The 20,822-nt window shown below is 48.5% G+C and overlaps 8 protein-coding genes across 8 annotated transcripts; 5 read left to right on the top strand and 3 right to left on the bottom strand.

Moving 5' to 3' along the window:
* Positions 1–298: 298 nt before the first annotated feature.
* BDV38DRAFT_262853 (ENTH domain-containing protein) lies at positions 299–2,797 on the bottom strand. Its single transcript, XM_032056145.1, has 5 exons — positions 2,622–2,797; positions 2,495–2,526; positions 2,311–2,390; positions 2,164–2,245; positions 299–2,096 (listed from the first exon to the last, which is right to left on the bottom strand). Exons 1-5 carry the CDS (start codon positions 2,701–2,703, stop codon positions 774–776), a joined length of 1,599 nt encoding a protein of 532 aa, XP_031907947.1. The 5' UTR covers positions 2,704–2,797; the 3' UTR covers positions 299–773.
* A 478-nt stretch (positions 2,798–3,275) lies between these two features.
* BDV38DRAFT_227837 (putative Ras GTPase activating protein) lies at positions 3,276–9,200 on the bottom strand. The gene is made up of 3 exons (XM_032052886.1): positions 4,659–9,200; positions 4,328–4,606; positions 3,276–4,271 (listed from the first exon to the last, which is right to left on the bottom strand). The coding sequence occupies exons 1-3, from the start codon at positions 8,905–8,907 to the stop codon at positions 3,382–3,384; spliced, it is 5,418 nt and encodes a 1,805-aa protein (XP_031907946.1). The 5' UTR covers positions 8,908–9,200; the 3' UTR covers positions 3,276–3,381.
* A 695-nt stretch (positions 9,201–9,895) lies between these two features.
* BDV38DRAFT_262846 (DUF952 domain-containing protein) lies at positions 9,896–11,344 on the top strand. The gene is made up of 2 exons (XM_032056144.1): positions 9,896–10,690; positions 10,775–11,344. The coding sequence occupies exons 1-2, from the start codon at positions 10,406–10,408 to the stop codon at positions 10,889–10,891; spliced, it is 402 nt and encodes a 133-aa protein (XP_031907945.1). The 5' UTR covers positions 9,896–10,405; the 3' UTR covers positions 10,892–11,344.
* Positions 11,345–11,407: 63 nt separating this feature from the next.
* On the top strand, positions 11,408–13,124 carry BDV38DRAFT_227832 (oxidoreductase, short-chain dehydrogenase/reductase family). The gene is made up of 7 exons (XM_032052885.1): positions 11,408–11,524; positions 11,590–11,709; positions 11,761–11,961; positions 12,057–12,221; positions 12,279–12,422; positions 12,489–12,643; positions 12,713–13,124. Exons 1-7 carry the CDS (start codon positions 11,454–11,456, stop codon positions 12,748–12,750), a joined length of 894 nt encoding a protein of 297 aa, XP_031907944.1. The 5' UTR covers positions 11,408–11,453; the 3' UTR covers positions 12,751–13,124.
* A 192-nt stretch (positions 13,125–13,316) lies between these two features.
* BDV38DRAFT_262835 (putative IMP dehydrogenase) lies at positions 13,317–15,620 on the top strand. The gene is made up of 3 exons (XM_032056143.1): positions 13,317–13,687; positions 13,742–14,050; positions 14,261–15,620. The coding sequence occupies exons 1-3, from the start codon at positions 13,498–13,500 to the stop codon at positions 15,400–15,402; spliced, it is 1,641 nt and encodes a 546-aa protein (XP_031907943.1). The 5' UTR covers positions 13,317–13,497; the 3' UTR covers positions 15,403–15,620.
* Positions 15,621–15,829: 209 nt separating this feature from the next.
* On the top strand, positions 15,830–17,380 carry BDV38DRAFT_262833 (NUDIX hydrolase). Its single transcript, XM_032056142.1, has 3 exons — positions 15,830–16,155; positions 16,255–16,607; positions 16,680–17,380. The coding sequence occupies exons 1-3, from the start codon at positions 15,905–15,907 to the stop codon at positions 17,285–17,287; spliced, it is 1,212 nt and encodes a 403-aa protein (XP_031907942.1). The 5' UTR covers positions 15,830–15,904; the 3' UTR covers positions 17,288–17,380.
* Positions 17,381–17,629: 249 nt separating this feature from the next.
* Positions 17,630–18,224, top strand: rps21 (40S ribosomal protein eS21; the record flags this gene model as incomplete). The annotated part of the gene is made up of 2 exons (XM_032061010.1): positions 17,630–17,661; positions 17,990–18,224. 2 exons carry the CDS (start codon positions 17,630–17,632, stop codon positions 18,222–18,224), a joined length of 267 nt encoding a protein of 88 aa, XP_031907941.1.
* Positions 18,225–18,969: 745 nt separating this feature from the next.
* On the bottom strand, positions 18,970–20,578 carry BDV38DRAFT_275552 (phenylalanine--tRNA ligase subunit alpha; the record flags this gene model as incomplete). The annotated part of the gene is made up of 2 exons (XM_032058053.1): positions 18,970–19,063; positions 19,116–20,578. 2 exons carry the CDS (start codon positions 20,576–20,578, stop codon positions 18,970–18,972), a joined length of 1,557 nt encoding a protein of 518 aa, XP_031907940.1.
* Positions 20,579–20,822: the final 244 nt, after the last annotated feature.

Raw genomic sequence — 20,822 nt, 5'->3', positions numbered from 1 at the left:
ACTATGACTCGCAAGATACGACCCCTAAAAATGTTAACCTTAGGGTTAGTGGTCCCGGCCACACCAACAATTGGCTAGACCTAGGGACTGTATCCATAACCACAATACTAAGAGCACTGATCGACAGAGAACCCAATCGCATTCTCCACCGTGTTCGCTGGTCGCTCAGACTGATGGGTGCCTTGGCGGATGTTGATCATCGAGAATGGGTAGGATGAATACGAGGATTGTCGGGGCGGGTTGACTGTTAATGGCGGAGAGGAAATTAGGGGCAGGGAATATTTTCCGAGGGGTTGATGTGATTTTGCATTTTTACGAACAAGGTTTTACTCTATTACACTTTTCTTCCTTCCCCTTTTGCCTTATCCAACCCGTGTTAAAGTTGCTTTGCTTGAAAAGAGTCTGTGGTTGGGCTGGGATAGAACGCCATCTAACGGCCTAGAAACATTCATCGTGTAGGAACAATTTTTTTTTGCCGAGATAACCTTGGATCTGACGGAATCCAACAAAAAGATCATATTTTCCCGAGCCTCGACTCCATGTAAAGAATGAAAGAGCTATCGTGACCATCCGGATATACAGAACCTGAAACATGAGATCGAGGAGGGATGGTCTGGCATCGTCTGCTACCAATGATTCGTTGCTTGAAATGCGAATGAAGAACAGTCAAATTGCAATAATATTGCAAATATTGCTCAGCACAAAAGAGATATAACTTGAGGGGACAAAAAAGAAGAAAGAAAAAAACTGTAGAAAACACACAGAGTGACAGATTAACCCAGTAAGTCATCCAGTCCGGAGCTGCTGGTCTTGGTCCCTTGCTGAGAGGGTTGAGAAGGAGACGGGGATGCAAGGCCGGGCGTTGCGGGTGCCCCCCAGATGCCCGCACTCGCCTTCTCCTTGGCCATGCTTGCCAGGTTAGGCCCTTTGCTTGCATTTGCATTCGACTTCTGCAGCCCTGCACTGGCACTGGCACTCGACCACAGAGATCCGAAGACGTCGCCGTTCGAGGACTTCGATGCGGCCGGTTTAGGTGCTGCAGCCGAGCTCGACGTGGCAGATGTAAAAGATGAGGTGGACGCCATGCCTGGTCGGTGGTTAGACACTCCCGCCTGAGGCTGCATGACGGAAACAGAGGTGAAGTAATTCGGTGTTGCGGCCTGGAATCCTGTTGGCTTCGGTTGCGCCGGCTTCTGTTGCTGTGGCTGCACCATAGAGCTCTGCGATAGTGTTGGGGATGCCATTGTACTTGAAGTAGGAGTCGGAGTCATCGAAGTAAACCCAACGAGACCGTTCAGATTGGTTCCTTGCGTAGCGGAAACCGGCTTCGGCGCAGCAAACTGAGTGCTTGAGGTGGTGCTCACAGTATTCGCTGGTGGAGAAATAGAGAATTGGTTCGATGCTGCCGGTGCAGGTGCGGGAGTAGCAGATTGGAAATCATCGAAGTCATCGTCATCGATGGGTTTGGAATCGAGCACATCCAAGCCGTTACTGCCTGCAGGCTTCTTGCCGGCGCTGGTAGAGGTCGTTGTAACCACCTCCTCCTCTCCAAAGTCAAACAGGTCCGGCTCAGGTGCTTTGGGTTTTGGCGGTTCCGGCTGCTTTGTCGACCGAGCACGAGGCGGGCTTGCTGCACGTCGTACCGGCGGACTGGCATCTGCTTCATCATACTCATCGTATTCTTCAAATCGGTTGCCTCGTCGCCCGGTGTCCTGGAAGTCACTTGTGTTGCCGCCGAACCCACCTCCATCACCGTAGACACCCCCGCTGTACCCGCCAAACGACATGCTGTCACTCCCAAAGCCCCCGTACCTGGAGTTTGACATCCCTCCTCCAATATGCGACCCACCCTCAAAGCCACCGAACTTATTGCGATTAGTTTTGGCCTTCTTTCTTTCCGCACGAATCTGATCCACATCACCGAGAAGCTTCACCAACTCCGATGATCGGTTGCGCACGTTGATGCCTTGATCCTTCCCGTTCTGATCGATGTAGTGGAACTGGCGGAGCATTCGGAGAAGGGACATGTGAGACCGCGCATCATCGACAACTCGTTCCGATCCGTTTTTAACTAAGAATTCCAGAAGTTGAAGCCCCTGCACGTTCAAGGATAATCATATCAGACACATCCTATAGTTCGCTAATTTGCCGGATAAGCCCTACCTTATAGATCTGTCGCCACTCCTCTGCAGTCTTGTCGGTAAAGCGTCTGTAAATCATCGGCATGATTTCATTCAGTAGTTGGCTGCACTCCCCGGTACATTGGTTAGCAACCGGGTAATTGTATTAACGGACAAGTTATTGACTGACTAGCTGTGAGTTCCGTTGGCAATTTCTTGCATCAACGTGGTTGAGGCACCCCAAGGCTCATTGTTGGTAGCTTCTCGGACCTACTGAGCATAAGCGATTGCAGTCGAAAGCCATTCCACATGCATATATGTATAGTTCTATAGAGGATCGGCGGAGGACGGAGCTTGGGAATGGTGGCACATACCTTGGCCTCCATCTCAGTATAATTCATGACAGCTATGGCCGTTAGTATATTTGCTGCAGTGTAGTATCGCGCGGCAATGGGAGGCACGTGTATCAGTTATATCGGGGGGGCATGATGCGGGCCTTACCATTCTGGACCTTGCGGACTCCCGCCTTGAGGTCATACAAGGTCAGGTTGCTGACTTGCTCCTTGAGATTGGACAAATCCATCACGCGATCAGCACGAGTACGATATTGCGTACTATTTATCGGATCAAGAATATAGAGGGACAAGAGTAGAAAATCCGTAGAGGGTTGGATGATGCGGGAGTCGAGGAAATCAATCTACTTGGCAACGCCGTTGGGCTCCAAGACAACCACCAGATCACGTGGCAGCCCCTGAGCTCCAGGACAAAGGAGACGTCGACATCATAGTATTTGTTACAGCTTGATTAACAGACGGACTCCTACTGCTAGATATGTATTTACTGGCTATTTTGATTACAATCAAAATACATATCCTCATGTACTAAACACTACTCAAATACATACATAAAATCGTCTGCATAATCGTCATAACAGGGGTAACGTGTAATGTAGAGGGTAATCATCTCAGGACAGTCAGGGCATAATGACAACAGACAATGGGTTATCATCGAAGGGACATAACACAGGAAGAATTGGCTCGAATCCTGCATGTTGTGCTTTGTTTATACGTCATGCCGAATATGCCTTTTCTTTTTCATGCGTGACATATCATCAATAGGAAAGGGGATATCATAGGCGCAAATCAGAAAAGTAGGGAGAAAAAAAGAAAAAGAAAAAGAAAAAGAAAACGGATTGAGAGAGAGAAACGAGAGTGAAGAGAAAAAAAAAGAACAGAAATGAGAGCTGCACCCCACATGAAGATCATTCGTTATAGAATTTCCTCATGATCAAATGCAGGAAGAGGTTGACATTGACTCGTAATTGCCCGTCGAAGAAGTCCAGAAACTGCATGTTGTTGAACTGGGCTTGCAGCAAGTCATCCAATGGCACCTGTGCGTTCGCTCCAGGAACCATCATTGGGCCACTACTGCCATCAATAGTGAACACACCAACTTCGTTGCTGGAAATGGTCAGGTCGACCCGGTCCCACTGGCGTTCTGTATAGCCCTTCCAGTGAACTAAGACACCCTTGTCCGCCAGGTTACGAGCGGAGTACTTGTAGGAACCAAACTTGAACACCTTTCCTGATTTCTGGAGCTCGCGTTGGTGATCCCACTGCTTCGTAAATGGCAGGAGGAATCGTTTCTTCCCCTTTTTATTCTGCAATGTCACCATTGCCTGCTCAATATAGTCGTTGTATGTCTTGAACTGCTGCTCTAACCAGGCGGCTTGATCATTGAGACGGGCCAGTGTTGAACGAGCACTTTCCAGTTCTCTCTCTCGCTGGATTCTGCGACGATGCTTAGTTCGGATATCGATGGCAATGGCATTTAACAAATCCTGGTAGTGGTTGTCTCGACGAATCTTCCCAGTTTGTTCAAGCTGAAGGATGTTTTCGAGTGCAGTCCGTTTCAGCTCCGAGTAGGTCATGGACGCAATATCCACCATTGTATGCGCCTCAGAGTACGCGCCCCTTCTCGTGTTGTTCGCACTTAGCTCGTCCCGGACCAGTGTCATCCACTTTTCTTCGTCTTCCTCAGTTGGGGGCTTGACCATAATTTCCATCAGGTTAGCCCCTGACTGAACACGTATGATATAGAGGATGCATCGTTTTGTTTCCATAAACAATGCCTTCACATCAGCCTCCGGATCTATATTCATTTTGTTAGTACTAGCCTCGAGACGATTGGCGGACACGGTTTCCTACCTTCAACCTGTGCAAGCTTGGGGTTCAGGGTAAGGCTGATCTCTGAGGTGTTCACACTCATCAATTCATTTTCATTGGATTTAACGTTCCCAAGATCGCGGATAACCTCCTTTAGAATGTCATCGGCGTTAGGGCAAATATAATGTATTTCCGATGCCACAAGGTGATGAATAGAGAAGATATCGGATAACTTGATGTATAATGTCGGTTTCGTTTTAGCATAGAGATCATTGAATTCATCAATATCAAAATACGCTTCAGCGTCTTGTACGGAGATCACTGCGGAAAAGTTAGCTTCCATGACACTGGATTAAAGGGATCGATTGCTTACTGTCGCCCCAAATGTGGCCAAGGCGTTGGATCGAATCACCAATGTAGCTATTCAACGGTTTAAGATAGACATTTTTGTCGCCGAAAAGTCTCCCTGATGCCACCTGAGCAATCACTTTCGCGATCTCAGAGAGGTTTCGCTTTTGCTCCTGTGTCAGGCCGCGATCAACAACGCCATGTCTTTCGGGTTCAACAAGCGCCGGCTGGAAGTAATTCTTCCATACCCAATGTCCAGTCGTCTGAAGGATAAAGCCCGGATCATCTCCAGCAAATCGCGAAAGGAGGCTTTCGTACATCTCTTTCGCGATATACCGAATTCCAAAAGGCATACGGTATAGAAATTCCTCGAACGCAGTGAAGAACTGATCGGCAATGTCGCGGAGATCCTGTAAGTGTTGGATAAAGGTTGCTCTTGTCTCAGGGTCCCTAATAGCTTCTTCGCGCGGTATGTCTAAGCGCCGACGACTCTGTTTCCCTGTGCGGAGCTCTTCGTTATTGATGGCCGAGCGGTAGATCTGTATAGGATCACTTTCCAAGTCCAATTCCGGGTTGTTAATAACGTTCTCTTTCACAACAGTACCCAATACATCGCGCATGAACTTTCTGTCACGTGGAGACTTCATGTAAGATGCGAAGAGCTTAGTCCAGAAAGAATTGCAACGTAGGTAATCGTGGAGGGAGTCAAAACTCTCAATTTCTTCACGTGCAGAGCGAGCCAGCAGTTTGATCAGGTAATACTCCTCGCGCCTCTTTTGTGAATACCCAAAGAGACCCATCATCAAGTGTCGAGTCTTCTCGTATTCCTTTTCTGATGTATTAAGCTCACGCAACCTTCGGAAAAGTTTGGCAAGGTACTGAGATTGCGTCTGGAGAAGGAAGAAGAAGACTTGATACTGCTCAAGTTTCCTTCTGGATGTTTTGTTCAAGGCTTTCAGATCGAAGGGATCCTTTGATGCGATTTCTCTGTTCGGCAACAGATTTCCAACATGGCCACCGAAGTGCTTCTGGTGCTTGATGACCTCATCGAGTGTAATTTTGTTTCTCACCAGGAGAGCAATCTTGATGTCAAGCTGGCTGATATATTGTTCTGCCAGCTCGTTCTGACGAACTTGCTGAACTACCAGCTTCCTCATCCGCTCAAATTCAATCTCTTCGTCGAAATCGAATTCGCTATCGTTCAGCAGATGTACAAAGCCTTTGACTGTTCCGACGGGTGGATTTTTCCCACTTGTGAGACTCTTGTATGCCTGGCCTTGAATCCTACCTCGTACAAAGCTTTGGGCCTTAATAACTTTCTCCATGTTTTTCCGGTAGTATCGACGCTTCTCCTCAAATTTTGATCGTATGATGTGTCCTCGTAAATGTGACTGGAGATCTGTAATAACATCTTCTTCGGCAGCGAGATCGGCCAATGATTGTCCGACTTCTACTCGAACAAGCATCGCTCTTATGTGTGCCTGTAGCTGACTGACTTCATCCTCGCAGTCATCGAGTTGCTCAAGTATACCACCAACCTCAATCCTCAGCACGGCAGCTCGGGCGAGGGCCTGCAGGTCGATAATAGTAAGTTCCTCTGCCTGCAGTGCTTCAGCATCAGCTTCCAGGCGTCTTCTCACAAGAGAACCCCTAGCCATCGACTGCAACTCAAGGATTTGCACTTCCTCATCCCTCAGTGCCTTCTGTTGAGAGGCTAAGAAGGACCGGGTAGCTCTCCCTCGGAGTATGCTTTGAAGACTGATAAGCAATGATACATGCTCCACCAACTCCTCGCGCAGACAATCAAGCCGTTCCCTTACGGCGTTGCCACGAGCCATGGCCTGCAACGTGATAAATCGCTCTTCTGCCTTTCCGAGGGCTTCTGCAAGCCGTAACTGCTGCTTTCTGACTGCCAAGGCTCTCGCCCCTGATTGGATAGCTGTAATTGAAGGGACCTCGTGAGCAAGCAGGTCTCTCATTTGAGATAAAGCATTTCGAGCCAGCGAGCCTCGGATCGCTGCCTGCAGCAATTCCACATTTCCTTGAACGCCGTCCATATCGGCATATTGAACACTCATCTGCCGTCGTATGAAAGAGCCTCGAATGAGAGACTGGAGGTCTCTAATGGCATCTTCAGCAGATTTCGTCTCTTCGCATTGCCTTGAAAGCTTGTGGCGTAGCAGGCCACCTCGGATGGCACTCTGCAGTAACCGAACTTGGTCTTCCGCATCCCTGATATCGGAATAAAGAGCGCTTACATTCTTACGTTGCAACGCTCCGCGGATGGCACTCTGCAATAACCGAACTTGGTCTTCCGCACCCCTGGTATCGTAATACAGAGCGCTTACATTCTTGCGTTGCAACGCTCCGCGGATGGCAGCCTGTAACAACCGAACGTGATCCTCTGCGTCTCTGGTGTGGCAGTAAAGAGCGCTAACAGACTTGCGTTGCAAGGCTCCGCGGATGGCAGCTTGTATCTCTTTAATCTCCGATTCTTCCTTGCGCATTTGGCTTTGAAGATATTGCACGTGGGCTCTCGCCTTGGAGGCTCTTATAAGTGTCTGCAGCTGCAGTATACCATGCTCCTGAGCCCGGCAACTTTCCTTCTCATCTTTCTCACGGGATCGTACAATAAAACCCCGACATATTGCTTGAAGATTTACTGCAAACGCACGCATGTCTAGGCGATATTGGACGATTTGGCGGGCCCAATCTCCTCTTATCCTTGACTGCAGATCGATAAGCAGAGGTTCAAAGTCCCACAGGTCATTCATTAGATTTCCCAGCTTCAGTCGCTGCATAGCGCCTTTAATCTGAGCCTGGAAGTCGGCAATCGAAGCTTCATTTTCATGTAACTCTCGCTCAATTCGATCCTCCTCAGGCTCGGGCTCGGGTTCCGGTTCTGGTTCTGGTTCGGCCCCAAAATTCGCGGCCATGCCGCTGAAGCTAGGCATGCTGACTCCTGCCTTGTCGAGACCTTTCTGCGTCTGTTCAAGTTCGTGATGCTCGAACTCTAGCTGACCAACGAGGTTGCCCATCCGGAAGTCAACAAGACCCTTTTTGAACAACAACCACGATAGAGCGTGGACACAGTGAATGACTTTGGGGATATTCTTCTTTTCGTATAGATCAATCAGCTCAAATCTGAAAAGCTCCGGTAGTTCGACTTCGTCTAGGAATCGGAAGAATAGTGCTATATTATCTGAATGTCGATACTGCAGTTTGGGGTGTCTGAAAATTCGTAGCGTGCGATTCGGATACATTGCTTGAACCACTTCTGCGAGCGTTACGCCGTCTCGGAGGGCTTCTTCCAGTTGAACAATGGGCGGGATTTGCTTGTGAATGACTTCTTCAATCCACTCCTTGGCTTCTCCGATATGACATAAATACTCATAGGCCTGCAAGAATTGCCGTTGCTTGTCCATCCAGTTCCCGGCAGCCCATGATGACGCATTTTTTCTTCGATTAACATTCGCGCTACCCGAACAGGCCACTGAATCAGTACGCTTCAACCGCCGTCGTCCCAGTAGGCCCACTACAGAAGGGCTGACTAGGGCAAACTCCTCCGTTTCGCCCGACTGCGCGAACTTGGATAATGTGCGCAGATGTCCAGTTGACGACTTTTGGAAGGTTTCGAGTTCAGGTGTAGACAATGCGGTGGTCAATGGAGGTGGCTGTGGCGTGGACAAGCTATGAGAATGTTGTGTTCTGATCGGGGACCTCGTTTGAGGCGAAACAGCAAGAGGACTGAGATCATGTGGCGACTTAGGAGACGGAGGTGCATACACACCATGCGACTCAATCTCCTTCAGCGGTTCAGTTTCTCCATAATAGCCATTGCGGCGCTCAGGGGTTTGAGGGCGATTCTCTTTCCAGAATTGGGGATTGTCTATCGTCCGGCTTCTCGAGTGGCCGTAGGTGACTTGCTTAACTGCGGGAGGGGAGGCGTTTGGTGCTTGAGAGAGCGGTCGTAGCGAGCGTCGGACGCTCTCGTATGTTGTCCCGGCATTCGACCAACGGCTCGGATCCGCCTTGAATCTGTCGGCACTCATGGTGTTTACTTCACTCTTTCCACGTTTATGACCAAAGCTAGGTGTGAAGCCCATGGATCCCGTGGAGGACACTGTGCTCGTGCGGCTAGGAGCTAGCGAATCAGTCGATATCGAGTATACAGACGAGTTTGTCGATGCGGTTGAGCCATGGCGAAGTGGACTCGATGTTTGGGTGGGAAAATCCGTCTGGGTACGTCGGAGAGAGGCTGAGTGGCTTGACATCACTGGTGCCGCTTCGTACTGAAGAATGCAAAACCCAAAGAAAATAGAGCAGTCTCGGCTTCAATTGGCCGCATACCTGCCTCTCAACCGAAGCAGCAATCTGGCCGAGTGATCGGTTGTTGAGTTAAACAAGATGGAATGCTAATTCAAGGGAGGAACAGCATGGCCCTATGGAAACGGAAAGAATTGGGAAGGGGAGCCGGGTTGATACAGAAACGGGATGGATTTCTCTGCGTTCCTGACGGTACCTGATTGGAAGGGCAATCGCAAAAGAGAAGGTGAAAGTGAAGTACGCCACAAGAAACGTGGGCTAAGACTTGCAGGTATGATTAACCCGACAAAACTCACGACTTCCCACTAAATTTATTTTTTGTCGCAAGGTCAATAATTGAACTGACGATTGATGGTGGTGGTACCGTGGTGGTGATGGAGAAGCGGGGAGTGAGGGAAAGTAAACCAAGTGGAAAGTGCTTCCTAGCCCCAGCGACACCAAAACAAATCTCCCGATCGGGTATGGTTGGCGCTCCAGGGTGATACGCCACAGTTCCCTATCCGGTGACGTCGATCATACCAGCCACCGATCGGCTCATGTGCCACCATCTGACCCTTCAGGTACGAAAAGAGAAAACCAGATCAAAGGAACCACTGGCAAGTTAGCACAAATATTGTCTTGAATAGTACGTCTCGCTTGATCCGCATAGACTTATTAAGGACAATTGATTGAATATAGATCAAAGTTCTACTCTGTAGAAGGCTATATACACATGGGAGTCTATCATCGAGCCACGCTTCCTGCCAGCCCATCACTGACCCCCCGGTAATTTCTTTTCGCCATTTATGCAGGACGATGAACGTGGACAGGACTCATCACATGTCAGATTGTAACTCAACCTGGGCTCCCTTATAATCACAACTGTACGGAGTAAACCTGGAATTGTATTTGATATCACAACATATGTGTACAGTATACACTAGTTTGGATACTCCTCCCGCTCAATGTCTGGACGATGCCGTGATACCTACATAACAACCTTGGGGTCAAGATGGAAGATCAATGATTTCCCAGGGGTTGTGGGCAACTTAGCACGGCTTGGTATATAGTACTAGTAAGCCCAAGGTACTCCATAAGGTTGCTTGCTATGCTTTACCAGGAGCGACTTCCATGGTACCCTAACGAGCACGCTGATTGTCCTAGCCAATCACACTCCAAATCAAACCATCAACTGATCCAGGAATTTACCACACTCAGGTGACTCAGGAAGTCTCTACTCTTTAAAGGCTATAGCCGAACCGTGGGAAGTAATGAGTTAATTATCCTCCACTTAGGTAAGACTGATTGAATCATAACTTAGCGGTTCCACTAACTCGCTGCCGATCTTATCATTTTAGATCGCTGGACAGTCCCCCAATATTTATTCTCAACGGGTAAACAACATCCTACGATTCATCTACGTATCACTTGCCTCTGGACTTGCAAGTCAACAGATAACCAGAAAAAATGACGGACAAAGAGCCTTATTATGTCTATAAACTTGTACCGTCCACCGCGCCCGTCCGAGAACCGCTCCCGGAGCAACTCCCCGTCAGTGCGCTCGACCAACAGTCAGGTTTCATTCACCTCTCCACCGCATTTCAGGTGCCGAACACGCTGAAGTTATTCTTTAAAGATGAACCCCTTGTTTATGTTCTCCGGATTCCGTACGCGCGTGTAGCCGAGCATCTCCGTTGGGAAAACCCCGAGGGCACCGTATGCGGGCCGAGACCGAAAGAGGGCTTGTTCCCGGTAAGCCCAACCCGCAACGATTGCCATTCCTGGTTCTTTCTTGCATTGTACTTGGCAAATAATGTTTGTTGACTCCAGTCACAGCATCTATACAATGATCTCAAGTTGGGGAAGGATGAGGTGGAGAGCATCGCCATTTGGTTCAATGATAATGGATGGGACAATGCTCTTTCACAAGCGACACCATGGCTTGTGTTTTAAAGGGGTAATTCAAGCTACTGGAGCTTGCTACATTGCAGAAACAAATCCAACTTCTCCTTGTTTCATCAGCTTCCTATGGCAATGAGGATGCAATGGGTAGCATACATTATACATACTGGAAGCGTACCTTAACGATCAGAAATTGAGACCTAAAGCACACTTTTATCTAGCTGAGCCCTGGGTGACGAAACTAGTTAGATTTCCCAAATGAAGAATTGGAGTTCTAGCCAATCTCAGGGCAAATTGAGACATCTTGAACCTAGCAAATTTAATATGCGTCTTCCCGGTGGAACAATGAGATTTTCTTTGATAGCTTATTTGCATTTGGGTCCGTTTACCAGTGTTTCACTAACATAGCATTCTAGTAGTGATATCCATACAGCGTGGTTATTGCAACATCATGACGCCATTATGACCGCAATCAAAAGCACTGCTATATATATTTGTGTGTAATGCTTTCATGTCGTACAATTCTCCTACGTATCTTTTGTCATTCTTATAACTTTACAAGAACATAATATAACACCTTACGAATTTATAAGACAGCATCACCTTAGCTACCATGGCATCTGCAATGGGCAAGGAAGGAACTTTTCAAGCACCGCAGGAGCCACAGGCTCAACAGAAGCCAGGGTTAGTTACATAAAAAGAGTTTCTGTGTCTTGAACAAAAGATGCACATGAGGCTAAACATCCAAGACTTGAAAAACAAATGACACCGTCAAGTGAAGCGACTAAGCTGGAGTCAAGCGGGACTTTCGTTGAGTACGTGGGTTCTGGTAAACTGAAGGATAAAAAGGTCCTTATTACCGGCGGAGAGTATGGACTGGCCTGTTCACGATACACATATTACTGCTGATGACAGCTTAGCTCCGGAATCGGACGTTCAGTTGCCGCACTCATGGCGAGAGAAGGGGCGGATGTCACTATCTCGTATCTGCCTGAAGAGCAGGAGGATGCCGAGGAGACGAAGAAACTGGTTGAGGCCGAGAAAAGAACATGCCTTCTGTTTCCGGGGGATTTGTCTAATCGAGAGACATGTCGTCAGGCTGTCGAGGAGCATATGAAAAGGTATGTCTCTCCTATCAGAGGGAGTCTATAAGATACGAGCCTAAGGACTGCCGCCTCTACCACCAATGCTGTGCACTCTAACTTTCATATGGCAGGTTCAAGAAATTGAATGTTCTTGTCAATAATGCTTCGAAGCAGTACATGTGCAAGGATCTGGCACAGATTGATCTTGATCAAGTTGAACATGTATTTCAAACCAACATTATCCAGATGTTCGCCCTGTCAAAATTCGCTTTGCCGCATCTATCACGAGGAGATTCGTAAGTACATGCAGCCTTTGCGATATGGATCGCCTCAAACTCACCAAGCATCCTCAGCATTATAAATACTACCTCCACAGTGACATTTAGAGGCACAAGTGGTATGGTCGACTACGCAGCGACGAAAGGTGCTATAGTGGGATTTACAAGGTCACTGGCAAAGCAGCTGATGCCAAAGGGTATTCGGGTCAACGCTGTAGCGTAAGTTATACATTGCTATTCCATTTCCCTTTTTGAAGAGAGAAGGATCTCACATTTCCCCCATAGGCCTGGCCCCGTCTATACGCCTATCCAGGTCGACACAAGAGCGCCAGAGGAAATGGAAGACTTTGGCGCTGGGTCTTCTATCGGTCGCCCTGGCCAGCCAAGCGAAGTCGCAACTAGTTTCGTCTTCCTAGCGAGTTCAGACGCTTCTCTTTATTGTATGTACAGTCGACATCTCTCGGAAATAGGCTAGTTTTGCAAGCGCATCTGCTCACTAGTATGTACAGATGGTCAAATATTGCACTGTTACCCCCTGGGTGACTAAGGCTCAAAAGACGAAGGAAGCCTCAGGGGTATGATTGAACTAAGGACGACGGTGATTCGCTTATTATCAATTCATGAAGACGGTCCACAGAATATGACCACGTCAAAGGTTTGACAAGAAACAAATCCATAATAAGGGGTCTAGTAGGGTGTACATATCTACACTCGCTAAATGGGGGTTTCATTCAAAGACTCTGGAGTACATTTGAGGCACTAGGATTGGTAATACTGGAAGTCGAAGTATTAACGTCAAGTATAACTACCAGTAGGACTAGTAGAAAACCAGCTCGATTCTTATTTATCTAATAAGATGCAGCTAGTGATGGCTCTGGGATCTTTAGACTCTCACGCGAGGTTAGACGCACACGATCTATACCGCTTTGGGACAATGACAAGAAATTTCAGTGATTAAGTACAGCTTACCTCAGCAGATCCAATGCCACCCCTCCTCTCACCGCTTTGGAAGAGATTTCGTTTATCAGCCAATCAGCCTAATATTAAAGGGGCCGGGTGGGTCCGCTAACCCTGTTCCGGAATTTTCTAAAAGAATCGTTAGCTTGTGCGGCAAAGATACAAAAGCCAATTTTTTGCTCCTCCAGTTTTTCTTCTTTTTTCCTTCTTTCTTTCCTTTGGGAAAGGAAGACTTTCTCCATCAACAGAACGTTTGTCACGATCTGTTGATTATCTATCATCTCTATTTGATCTCTACGTGTTACCATTCAAACCGTAGAACCTTATTTCTTTCAAAATGCCCATCTCTAACGGTGATGCCCTCGGCCGCGCCATGAAGGCTGAGATCCAGGACCACACCAAGGCCCTCGAAGTTCTGGAGAAGGATTATACCTCCAGAGATGGTCTTGATGTTGATACCTTGCTCGATTCGGACAAGCACGGAGCATTGACTTACAATGACTTCCTTATCTTGCCTGGTTACATCGGTAAGGACGATTTCTGAACCGTCCATAACTTCCAGTTATTCATGTCTATGACAGGCTTCCCTGCGTCAGATGTCACTTTGGACACCCCGGTCACCAAGCGTGTCTCTTTGAAGGCCCCTCTCCTCTCTTCTCCCATGGATACCGTCACCGAACACAACATGGCGATCCACATGGCTCTTCTGGGTGGTCTTGGTATAATTCACCACAACTGCTCTCCTGAGGACCAGGCGGAGATGGTGAGGAAGGTGAAGCGTTATGAGAACGGCTTCATCTTGGACCCCGTTGTTCTTTCTCCTAAGGCTACTGTCGGAGAAGCCAAGGAGCTCAAGAGCAAATGGGGTTTTGGTGGCTTCCCTGTTACCGGTAAGCATCCATTCTTCCTTTTATCGTGTGCATCAGCCCTGCAATATTTTCTGTGATGATTTTCATCTATCTTCATTATAACTTTCGTTCCACTGGAGCGACGAGAGTTGCGTTGTAGAGAAACAGATTTATCTGATATTCATATTTTCCCGAGTCGTCATCATGAAACTTGTTTGAAAATAGCACAGTCTAACTTTGATGTGTCCACAGAAAGCGGAAACCTTCGGTCTAAGCTCGTTGGAATTGTCACCTCCAGGGACATTCAGTTCCACCCCAACCTCGAGGATCCAGTCACTGCTATCATGTCCACTGACCTTGTCACGGCCCCCGCCGGTACCACTCTGGCCGAGGCCAACGAAGTCCTCCGTTCCTCGAAGAAGGGAAAGCTTCCTATCGTGGATAAGGATGGTAACCTGGTCTCTCTGCTGTCTCGCAGCGATTTGATGAAGAACCTTCACTACCCTCTTGCGTCTAAGCTTCCTCACTCCAAGCAATTGATCTGCGCTGCTGCGATCGGTACCCGTGAAGAAGATAAGCGCAGACTTCAGCTGCTTGCTGATGCTGGCCTTGACATTGTTGTTCTGGATAGCAGCCAGGGCAACAGTATGTACCAGATCGAGATGATCAAGTACATCAAGAAGACTCACCCTGATATTGATGTCATTGCTGGTAACGTTGTGACCCGGGAGCAAGCTGCTCCTTTGATTGCAGCCGGTGCCGATGGCCTGAGAATTGGCATGGGCAGCGGCAGTGCTTGTATCACCCAGGAAGTCATGGCCGTCGGTCGTCCTCAGGCTATCTCTGTCCGCAGCGTTTCTTCTTTCGCTGCTCGCTTCGGTGTTCCCACGATCGCTGATGGTGGTGTTCAGAATGTCGGTCACATTGTCAAGGGTCTTGCAATGGGCGCCTCGACTGTCATGATGGGTGGTCTCCTTGCCGGTACCACTGAGTCTCCCGGCGAGTACTTCGTCAGCAACGAGGGCCAGCTTGTCAAGGCTTACCGTGGTATGGGCAGTATCGCTGCCATGGAGGACAAGAAGGCTGGCGCCGGCGCCAAGGATAGCAAGGCTAGCAACGCCGGTACTGCTCGTTACTTCTCTGAGAAGGACCGCGTCCTTGTTGCTCAGGGTGTTGCGGGCTCTGTCCTTGACCGTGGCTCTGTCACCAAGTTCGTTCCTTACCTTGTCGCCGGTGTGCAGCACTCTCTGCAGGATATCGGTGTGCAGAGTCTTGAGGCTCTCCACGAGGGTGTTAACAAGGGCACCGTCCGATTTGAAATGAGAAGCGCCAGTGCCATGGCCGAGGGTAATGTCCACGGTCTGCACAGCTTCGATAAGAAGCTCTACTCTTAAACCGACACGGTTAATATAATCATTATGAGCTATCCTGATGCACAGGATGTATTTACATGATGACGCATGGCTTGCATGAAACAAAATAAATGGAAAAAAGTATGGATGGGTATGAGGTTCTGGAGTTCGATGCGTGGATATTGCTTTCTTGTTGTTCAAGATTATTACATTCACCAATTCATTTCACAGTGGAGTCGATTGTACTCCATGTCGATAAACATCTACATTATCGTACTTGAAATTACTTTGTAGGCGTAGTACGGAGTAGCTAGCCCTCGGTGGAAGTCGTAAAACTGGCGATCGTCTAGGCCTGAAGCGGTCGCGTTACGGGAGGGGTAAGCACTCACAGCAATGCATTAGCCTAGGCTAGTGGCACTACTCCTAGCACTACTCCCTGGTGACCGGTTAAGTACTAATACTAGTATTACAGCCATAGTCAATCATTATTCACGTCCCTCCCTTGAAAAGCAAGCTCTCCCGGTACACCTCGGCTGCTTCAGCCATGATGACTCCTCATGTGTCAATGCCCCGGTTAATACACAAGTGTCTCCATCATCGGCTGACTCTTGCTCGATCCCCATTACTGGTAATACAACACCGACCTACAAATAACCAGTATATCGGAAAGCGTGCTGTAAGAGAAAATTCGTCCATTACAACAGCTCAAAGCACTTCTGCATCCGCAAAGATGGCATCGCAGAAGGGTGGCCTCAAGCCGAAACCCAAACCGTCAATCCCGAGGCCGAGTTCAAGGTTGGTTAGCCGTTCTATCATCCTCAGGACGCCTATAAATCCGGATATCGCTATATGTAACTATGCCTTTGCAAGGGCTGATAGCTAATGAAAACTTAGTGTAGTACTGATCTCACCTAAAAATGAAGTACTTTTGCTTCATCGCGTCAAAACGTCAACGTCATTTGCATCAGCTCATGTCTTTCCAGGGGGGAACCTGTCTGATCAAGATGGAAAGTGTCCACCAGTAGAGGATCCAAAAAGGCATGATGATGCCATATGGTATAGGAATGCCGCTCTTCGAGAGCTCTTCGAAGAAAGTGGTATTCTCCTCGCTAAGGATCGGAATTCCGGGAAGATGTTAGCAGTCCCAGAGCACAAAAGAGAAGAAGGCAGAAAGAAAATTCATCGCAATGAAGTGACTTTCACTGAGTGGCTGAAGCAACAGAATCCTGCCGCAGTCCCAGACACAGGTTCGAGCGCCAACTAGACTTAATCACCCCTTGTTGTATAGCCCTAGCCTCTGCTAACCATTCTCCCTCAAGAGCAATTGATTCCGTTCACACGATGGATTACTCCTACAAATGTACCGAAGCGATACTCTACTCAGATGTATTTGTACTTCTTGCCCTTGCCTCTTGAGTCTGACAAGTCACTCCTCAGCGAACTTCCTGCCGAAGGAGAGCGGGAGGAAATCCAGATTCCTACGAGTGATGGCGGTATTGAAGTCACCGAAGCTAGGTTCCTACCTGCATCTGAATGGCTCCGGCTGGCAGGCAGTGGGGAAGTTGTTATGTTTCCGCCACAAATTCTCTTGTTGCATCTGGTGTCACAGTTCCTGGATCAAGCGCCTCGGACAGGCAATGCTGTGGACGAGTTGGGAAGACGACGAGCAAAGCTGGTTGATTTTGTCCATACGGGTAACCCCCCGTGGACAGAGAAGTGCATATCCCCCAAGATGCTCAAGATGTCGTCCGATGGACGAACAGTTCTTGCATTAGATCATCCCGGGCCTGAACTGAAAGGTACGGATAGACAGGGCGAGCCCGACAGGGTTGTACTGGTGAAGTTCGCAAAGGGAACAGCCCTGCAAGTGGAGGTGCGGTGGAAGAAAGACGTCTTTACGGAGGATAAGGAGCGAAGCAGTCTATGATTGATTGGTTGATTGATAACGCTCAACGCTATCTATGTAGTACATACTTTATACATACATAAATACAATCTTTCATGAATACTCCGGAGATACATTACACAGTACACCGCCCAAACAGGTACTGTACCAAACCCAAACAGGCAACCCTATAGCCACCAAGTCCCACCAGCCACTCAACCACAGCCACACACAAGCACTTCAACCCTCGACAAAAGATCACATGACCCACACAACCGTCGACTAAGGAAACGCCCAAAAGAGTCGCGGAATTTCACGACCGTTCAACCCGCCAGCGCACCTCCAATTTTCCCCCGTCGTCAACCAGACTAATAAACCGCCAAAATGGAGAACGAAAAGGGAGAGATTGTCGATCTGTACGTTGCACTGCCCATAAATCCACCCAGCCTGTGATTTGGTTTTGGTTTTGGGATACAATTTCGGATATGAACAAGAGGAAGTTGAATATGACTGCGAACTCGATGGAACAAAGGACGCCACCGATTGGGAAAACATTTCACCACGTCGCAGTACAAGCGACTGTTTTTTCTCAACTTTCTTTTATGTCGGAGGCGCAGCATATTCTTCCAAATCTCCAGACTTATCCGAATTCTCCCAATAACCAAACCACATACATGGACCCCAAAAGCAAAAAAAAATAATAATTTCAAGATGAGCCAAACTAACATAACTCTCTTCAACCAGCTACGTGCCCCGCAAGTGCAGCGCCACCAACCGCATCATCAAGGCCAACGACCACGCCTCCGTCCAGATCTCCATCGGCAAGGTTGACGAGAACGGCCGCTACACCGGCGAGAACCAGACCTACGCCCTTTGCGGTTTCATCCGTGCCCGTGGTGAGAGCGATGACTCCCTGAACCGCCTCACCCAGCGTGATGGATACATCCGCAACGTGTGGACCGCCTCCCGCCAGCGGTAAATGGACTATTTAATTGGTTAAGGTGTGTGCGGTGTGATTTGGTCGATGGTAAGACTCTCTGGCTCATATCGTCTGTGATTTTGGGAGTGCTGGAGGCTAATGAGGTTTTTCTATGCTCTTGTGCAGGCTGGTATACCAGTTCCATGGGTATATCGGATATGATTTAAGATAAATGAATGAAGATATTTCATATACAGACCAGTCAAATCAATCAAAATCAGTCCATCAAATTTCAAATTTTTTTTCTTACTTTTGCTGTTGTTTCGTTGCCCGCTAGGATTCCGCTGGTGGTGATGCCTACTCTGTAAACCCGTTTTCTAGTCTCTGTTTCTTTATACTCCCTGTTCTTCAGGTTGCTCAATCGGCACATCAAGGCCTCCTCATTCACAGATTGGACGTACAAAACGTCTATCTGGTCCCCATGAGCGAGGAGGTAGAAAGTAACATCCATTCGCCGAATATCACGTCCGCCTACTGAAGAGCCACTGTTGCAGAGCCGTGCGCTGGGGCACAGATACGGGTGGGACATACTATTAGTATTTGTAACTTATATATTTGTTTTGGTTGTCAAATGTCAAGGAAAAGGCTTCATATAAAACTTTATAGTTTACTTCGAGGGGTTCATTGTAGCGTGTCTCATTCAATGCGCATCATGAATCTTTTGATAGCTCTAAACACGTGATATCATTTATATGATCTGAACCTTGGGTTTTTAATAATATCCATCCATCTTAATAAAAATCGTCTAATCCTTCTCTAGTCTAACTGCTGGGTTGGTCTCGATGAAGTTAAGGTCGACCTTATGACCCAGGAGTTCTCGAATGTTGCTGACACCGTATCTGTGGGGCTTGTTAGCGTTTGATTCATCAACATTATGCACGGTTCACTTACTTGATCATGGTAGGTCTCTCGAGACTCAGACCCCATCCATAGACTCTCATATCCTTGGGCAGGCCCATAGGCTCCAGCATCTCCGGCCGGAACATACCACTGTTACCGATCTCAACCCACTTGCCTAGACCCTCGTGGTAACCGAAGATTTCCATACTAGGCTCGGTGTAGGGGTTGTATGCGGGCTTGAAACGCAGTTGGTGGATGCCCATCTTAGCGAAGAAGACCTCCATGAAGCCAATCAAACCACCCAGGGTAAGACCAAAGTCGGCAATGACACCCTCGATCTGGTGGAACTCAGCCAAGTGAGTGGCGTCGACGGCCTCGTTACGGAAGACTCGGTCGATACTGAAATATCTTGCGGGCCGTGGGTTGGCAGCAAGCTTGTGAAGGACATACGTCGAAACTGACGTCGTGTGTGTGCGGAGGACCAACCGTAATGACTCGTCTGCGCTCCAGGGATAGCGGTAGCCAATCGAACCGTACTTGCCGTTTTCGTGGACCTCGCGGACGTCCTCCCAGTATTGCTTGTAGTCGAGCGGCTTCTCCTGGGATGCTGCGGAGGCGGGCTGAACGGATTTCGGACGGTGAGGGTCGAACTCGGGATCCTCACGAGGGGCGTCTGCCTTAGGGGGGTCTGAGATGTAGAAAGTATCTTGAAGGTCACGAGCAGGATGTTGCTGAGGAACGAAGAGAGCGTCGAAATTCCAGAATCCGGTCTCCACGAAGCGGTTGGTAGGCATCTCCTCGAAGCCCATTTCAAAGAAAATATTACGGAACTCCTGGCGGACCTTGTTGAGAGGGTGGAAAGCACCAGAAGGAGTGAGAGCACCCTTAGCCTTAAAGTTGTAGGGCTTAAGTTGAGCTGTCTTCCACGATCCGTCCATGAGCATCTCAGCCGTAAGGTCGGTCTCTTCCTTAACAAACTCCTTGGCGAACTTGGGCCCCTTGGAGATCTTGAAGTTGAATTCCTTCTGGAAGGCGACCAACTTCCGACGTTTCAAATCACCGAGAGCCTTCTGGTCCTCCAGCGTCTGAGTCTTCTGGACAGTCAACAACTGCTCACGGGTCTCGTCAACAATAGAGTCAGTGTTTGCCCGCAACAATTGCCCGTCCTTCTTAATCCAGCCCCTCTTGAAAGCGTTTCCCTGACCAACTTTGGCATTGTCCTTTCCAACAATACCAGGCAAGTCGGCGATCTTCAACCCCTCCATCGCAGCCACAACGGCTTGGAAAACCTTGGCTTCATGACTGCCATTGGCAGCGATTTCCTCACCTTCCTTGGTCAGTGCGGCGACTTCACGCTCAATTGTTTCATATTCGACCATCTGTCGTGAGGCCAGACGATCAAGTGCACTCTTGACATTCAATGAGGGGTGGGAGGGGAAAGCTTCGCTGGAAAGGATCGGTGCATCGGACGCGGACAGGGTGTCCAGAATTGGGTTCGTCAGATCGGACGCCATGGCTGCAGTCGTGGACCACAGGGTAAGAGGCGGGGGGCGTAAAAGGAAAGGTGCTGGAAGAGCAAATCGAGGGCTCGAATTATGCGACAGATACTGCCCACTTTCCGAATTGTGACTCTTTCGGCGGCTCTTGTGTGGTTACGGTAAGTGACACAGACCACAGACGCCATCCCGTGACTGGGCTTTTACTTTTACCCCGCCGTCTATCAATCAAGCATTCTTTATCAGGAAAACTGTATACTTC

The sequence above is a fragment of the Aspergillus pseudotamarii genome (assembly GCF_009193445.1).
Source record: "Aspergillus pseudotamarii strain CBS 117625 unplaced genomic scaffold BDV38scaffold_96, whole genome shotgun sequence".
NCBI lineage: Eukaryota > Fungi > Ascomycota > Eurotiomycetes > Eurotiales > Aspergillaceae > Aspergillus > Aspergillus pseudotamarii.
Note: the sequence above shows the minus strand (reverse complement) of the source record. Positions and strands in the feature narration are given on the sequence as shown.

What these genes read in the sequence shown, in the direction of transcription:
- BDV38DRAFT_262853 (XM_032056145.1), bottom strand. Translation starts at nt 2,703, where the DNA reads ATGGATTTGTCCAATCTCAAGGAGCAAGTCAGCAACCTGACCTTGTAT. An exon ending in AGTCCGCAAGGTCCAGAATG is followed by an intron (nt 2,527 to 2,621) that starts GTAAGGCCCGCA and finishes TAACGGCCATAG; the next exon opens with CTGTCATGAATTATACTGAG. An exon ending in ATACTGAGATGGAGGCCAAG is followed by an intron (nt 2,391 to 2,494) that starts GTATGTGCCACC and finishes TATGCTCAGTAG; the next exon opens with GTCCGAGAAGCTACCAACAA.
- BDV38DRAFT_227837 (XM_032052886.1), bottom strand. Translation starts at nt 8,907, where the DNA reads ATGTCAAGCCACTCAGCCTCTCTCCGACGTACCCAGACGGATTTTCCC. An exon ending in TGGCCACATTTGGGGCGACA is followed by an intron (nt 4,607 to 4,658) that starts GTAAGCAATCGA and finishes ACTTTTCCGCAG; the next exon opens with TGATCTCCGTACAAGACGCT. An exon ending in CAAGCTTGCACAGGTTGAAG is followed by an intron (nt 4,272 to 4,327) that starts GTAGGAAACCGT and finishes AAATGAATATAG; the next exon opens with ATCCGGAGGCTGATGTGAAG.
- BDV38DRAFT_262846 (XM_032056144.1), top strand. Translation starts at nt 10,406, where the DNA reads ATGACGGACAAAGAGCCTTATTATGTCTATAAACTTGTACCGTCCACC. An exon ending in CGAAAGAGGGCTTGTTCCCG is followed by an intron (nt 10,691 to 10,774) that starts GTAAGCCCAACC and finishes CTCCAGTCACAG; the next exon opens with CATCTATACAATGATCTCAA.
- BDV38DRAFT_227832 (XM_032052885.1), top strand. Translation starts at nt 11,454, where the DNA reads ATGGCATCTGCAATGGGCAAGGAAGGAACTTTTCAAGCACCGCAGGAG. An exon ending in CAGGCTCAACAGAAGCCAGG is followed by an intron (nt 11,525 to 11,589) that starts GTTAGTTACATA and finishes TAAACATCCAAG; the next exon opens with ACTTGAAAAACAAATGACAC. An exon ending in GTCGAGGAGCATATGAAAAG is followed by an intron (nt 11,962 to 12,056) that starts GTATGTCTCTCC and finishes TTCATATGGCAG; the next exon opens with GTTCAAGAAATTGAATGTTC.
- BDV38DRAFT_262835 (XM_032056143.1), top strand. Translation starts at nt 13,498, where the DNA reads ATGCCCATCTCTAACGGTGATGCCCTCGGCCGCGCCATGAAGGCTGAG. An exon ending in TATCTTGCCTGGTTACATCG is followed by an intron (nt 13,688 to 13,741) that starts GTAAGGACGATT and finishes TGTCTATGACAG; the next exon opens with GCTTCCCTGCGTCAGATGTC. An exon ending in TGGTGGCTTCCCTGTTACCG is followed by an intron (nt 14,051 to 14,260) that starts GTAAGCATCCAT and finishes ATGTGTCCACAG; the next exon opens with AAAGCGGAAACCTTCGGTCT.
- BDV38DRAFT_262833 (XM_032056142.1), top strand. Translation starts at nt 15,905, where the DNA reads ATGATGACTCCTCATGTGTCAATGCCCCGGTTAATACACAAGTGTCTC. An exon ending in ATCCCGAGGCCGAGTTCAAG is followed by an intron (nt 16,156 to 16,254) that starts GTTGGTTAGCCG and finishes ATGAAAACTTAG; the next exon opens with TGTAGTACTGATCTCACCTA. An exon ending in TGCCGCAGTCCCAGACACAG is followed by an intron (nt 16,608 to 16,679) that starts GTTCGAGCGCCA and finishes TTCTCCCTCAAG; the next exon opens with AGCAATTGATTCCGTTCACA.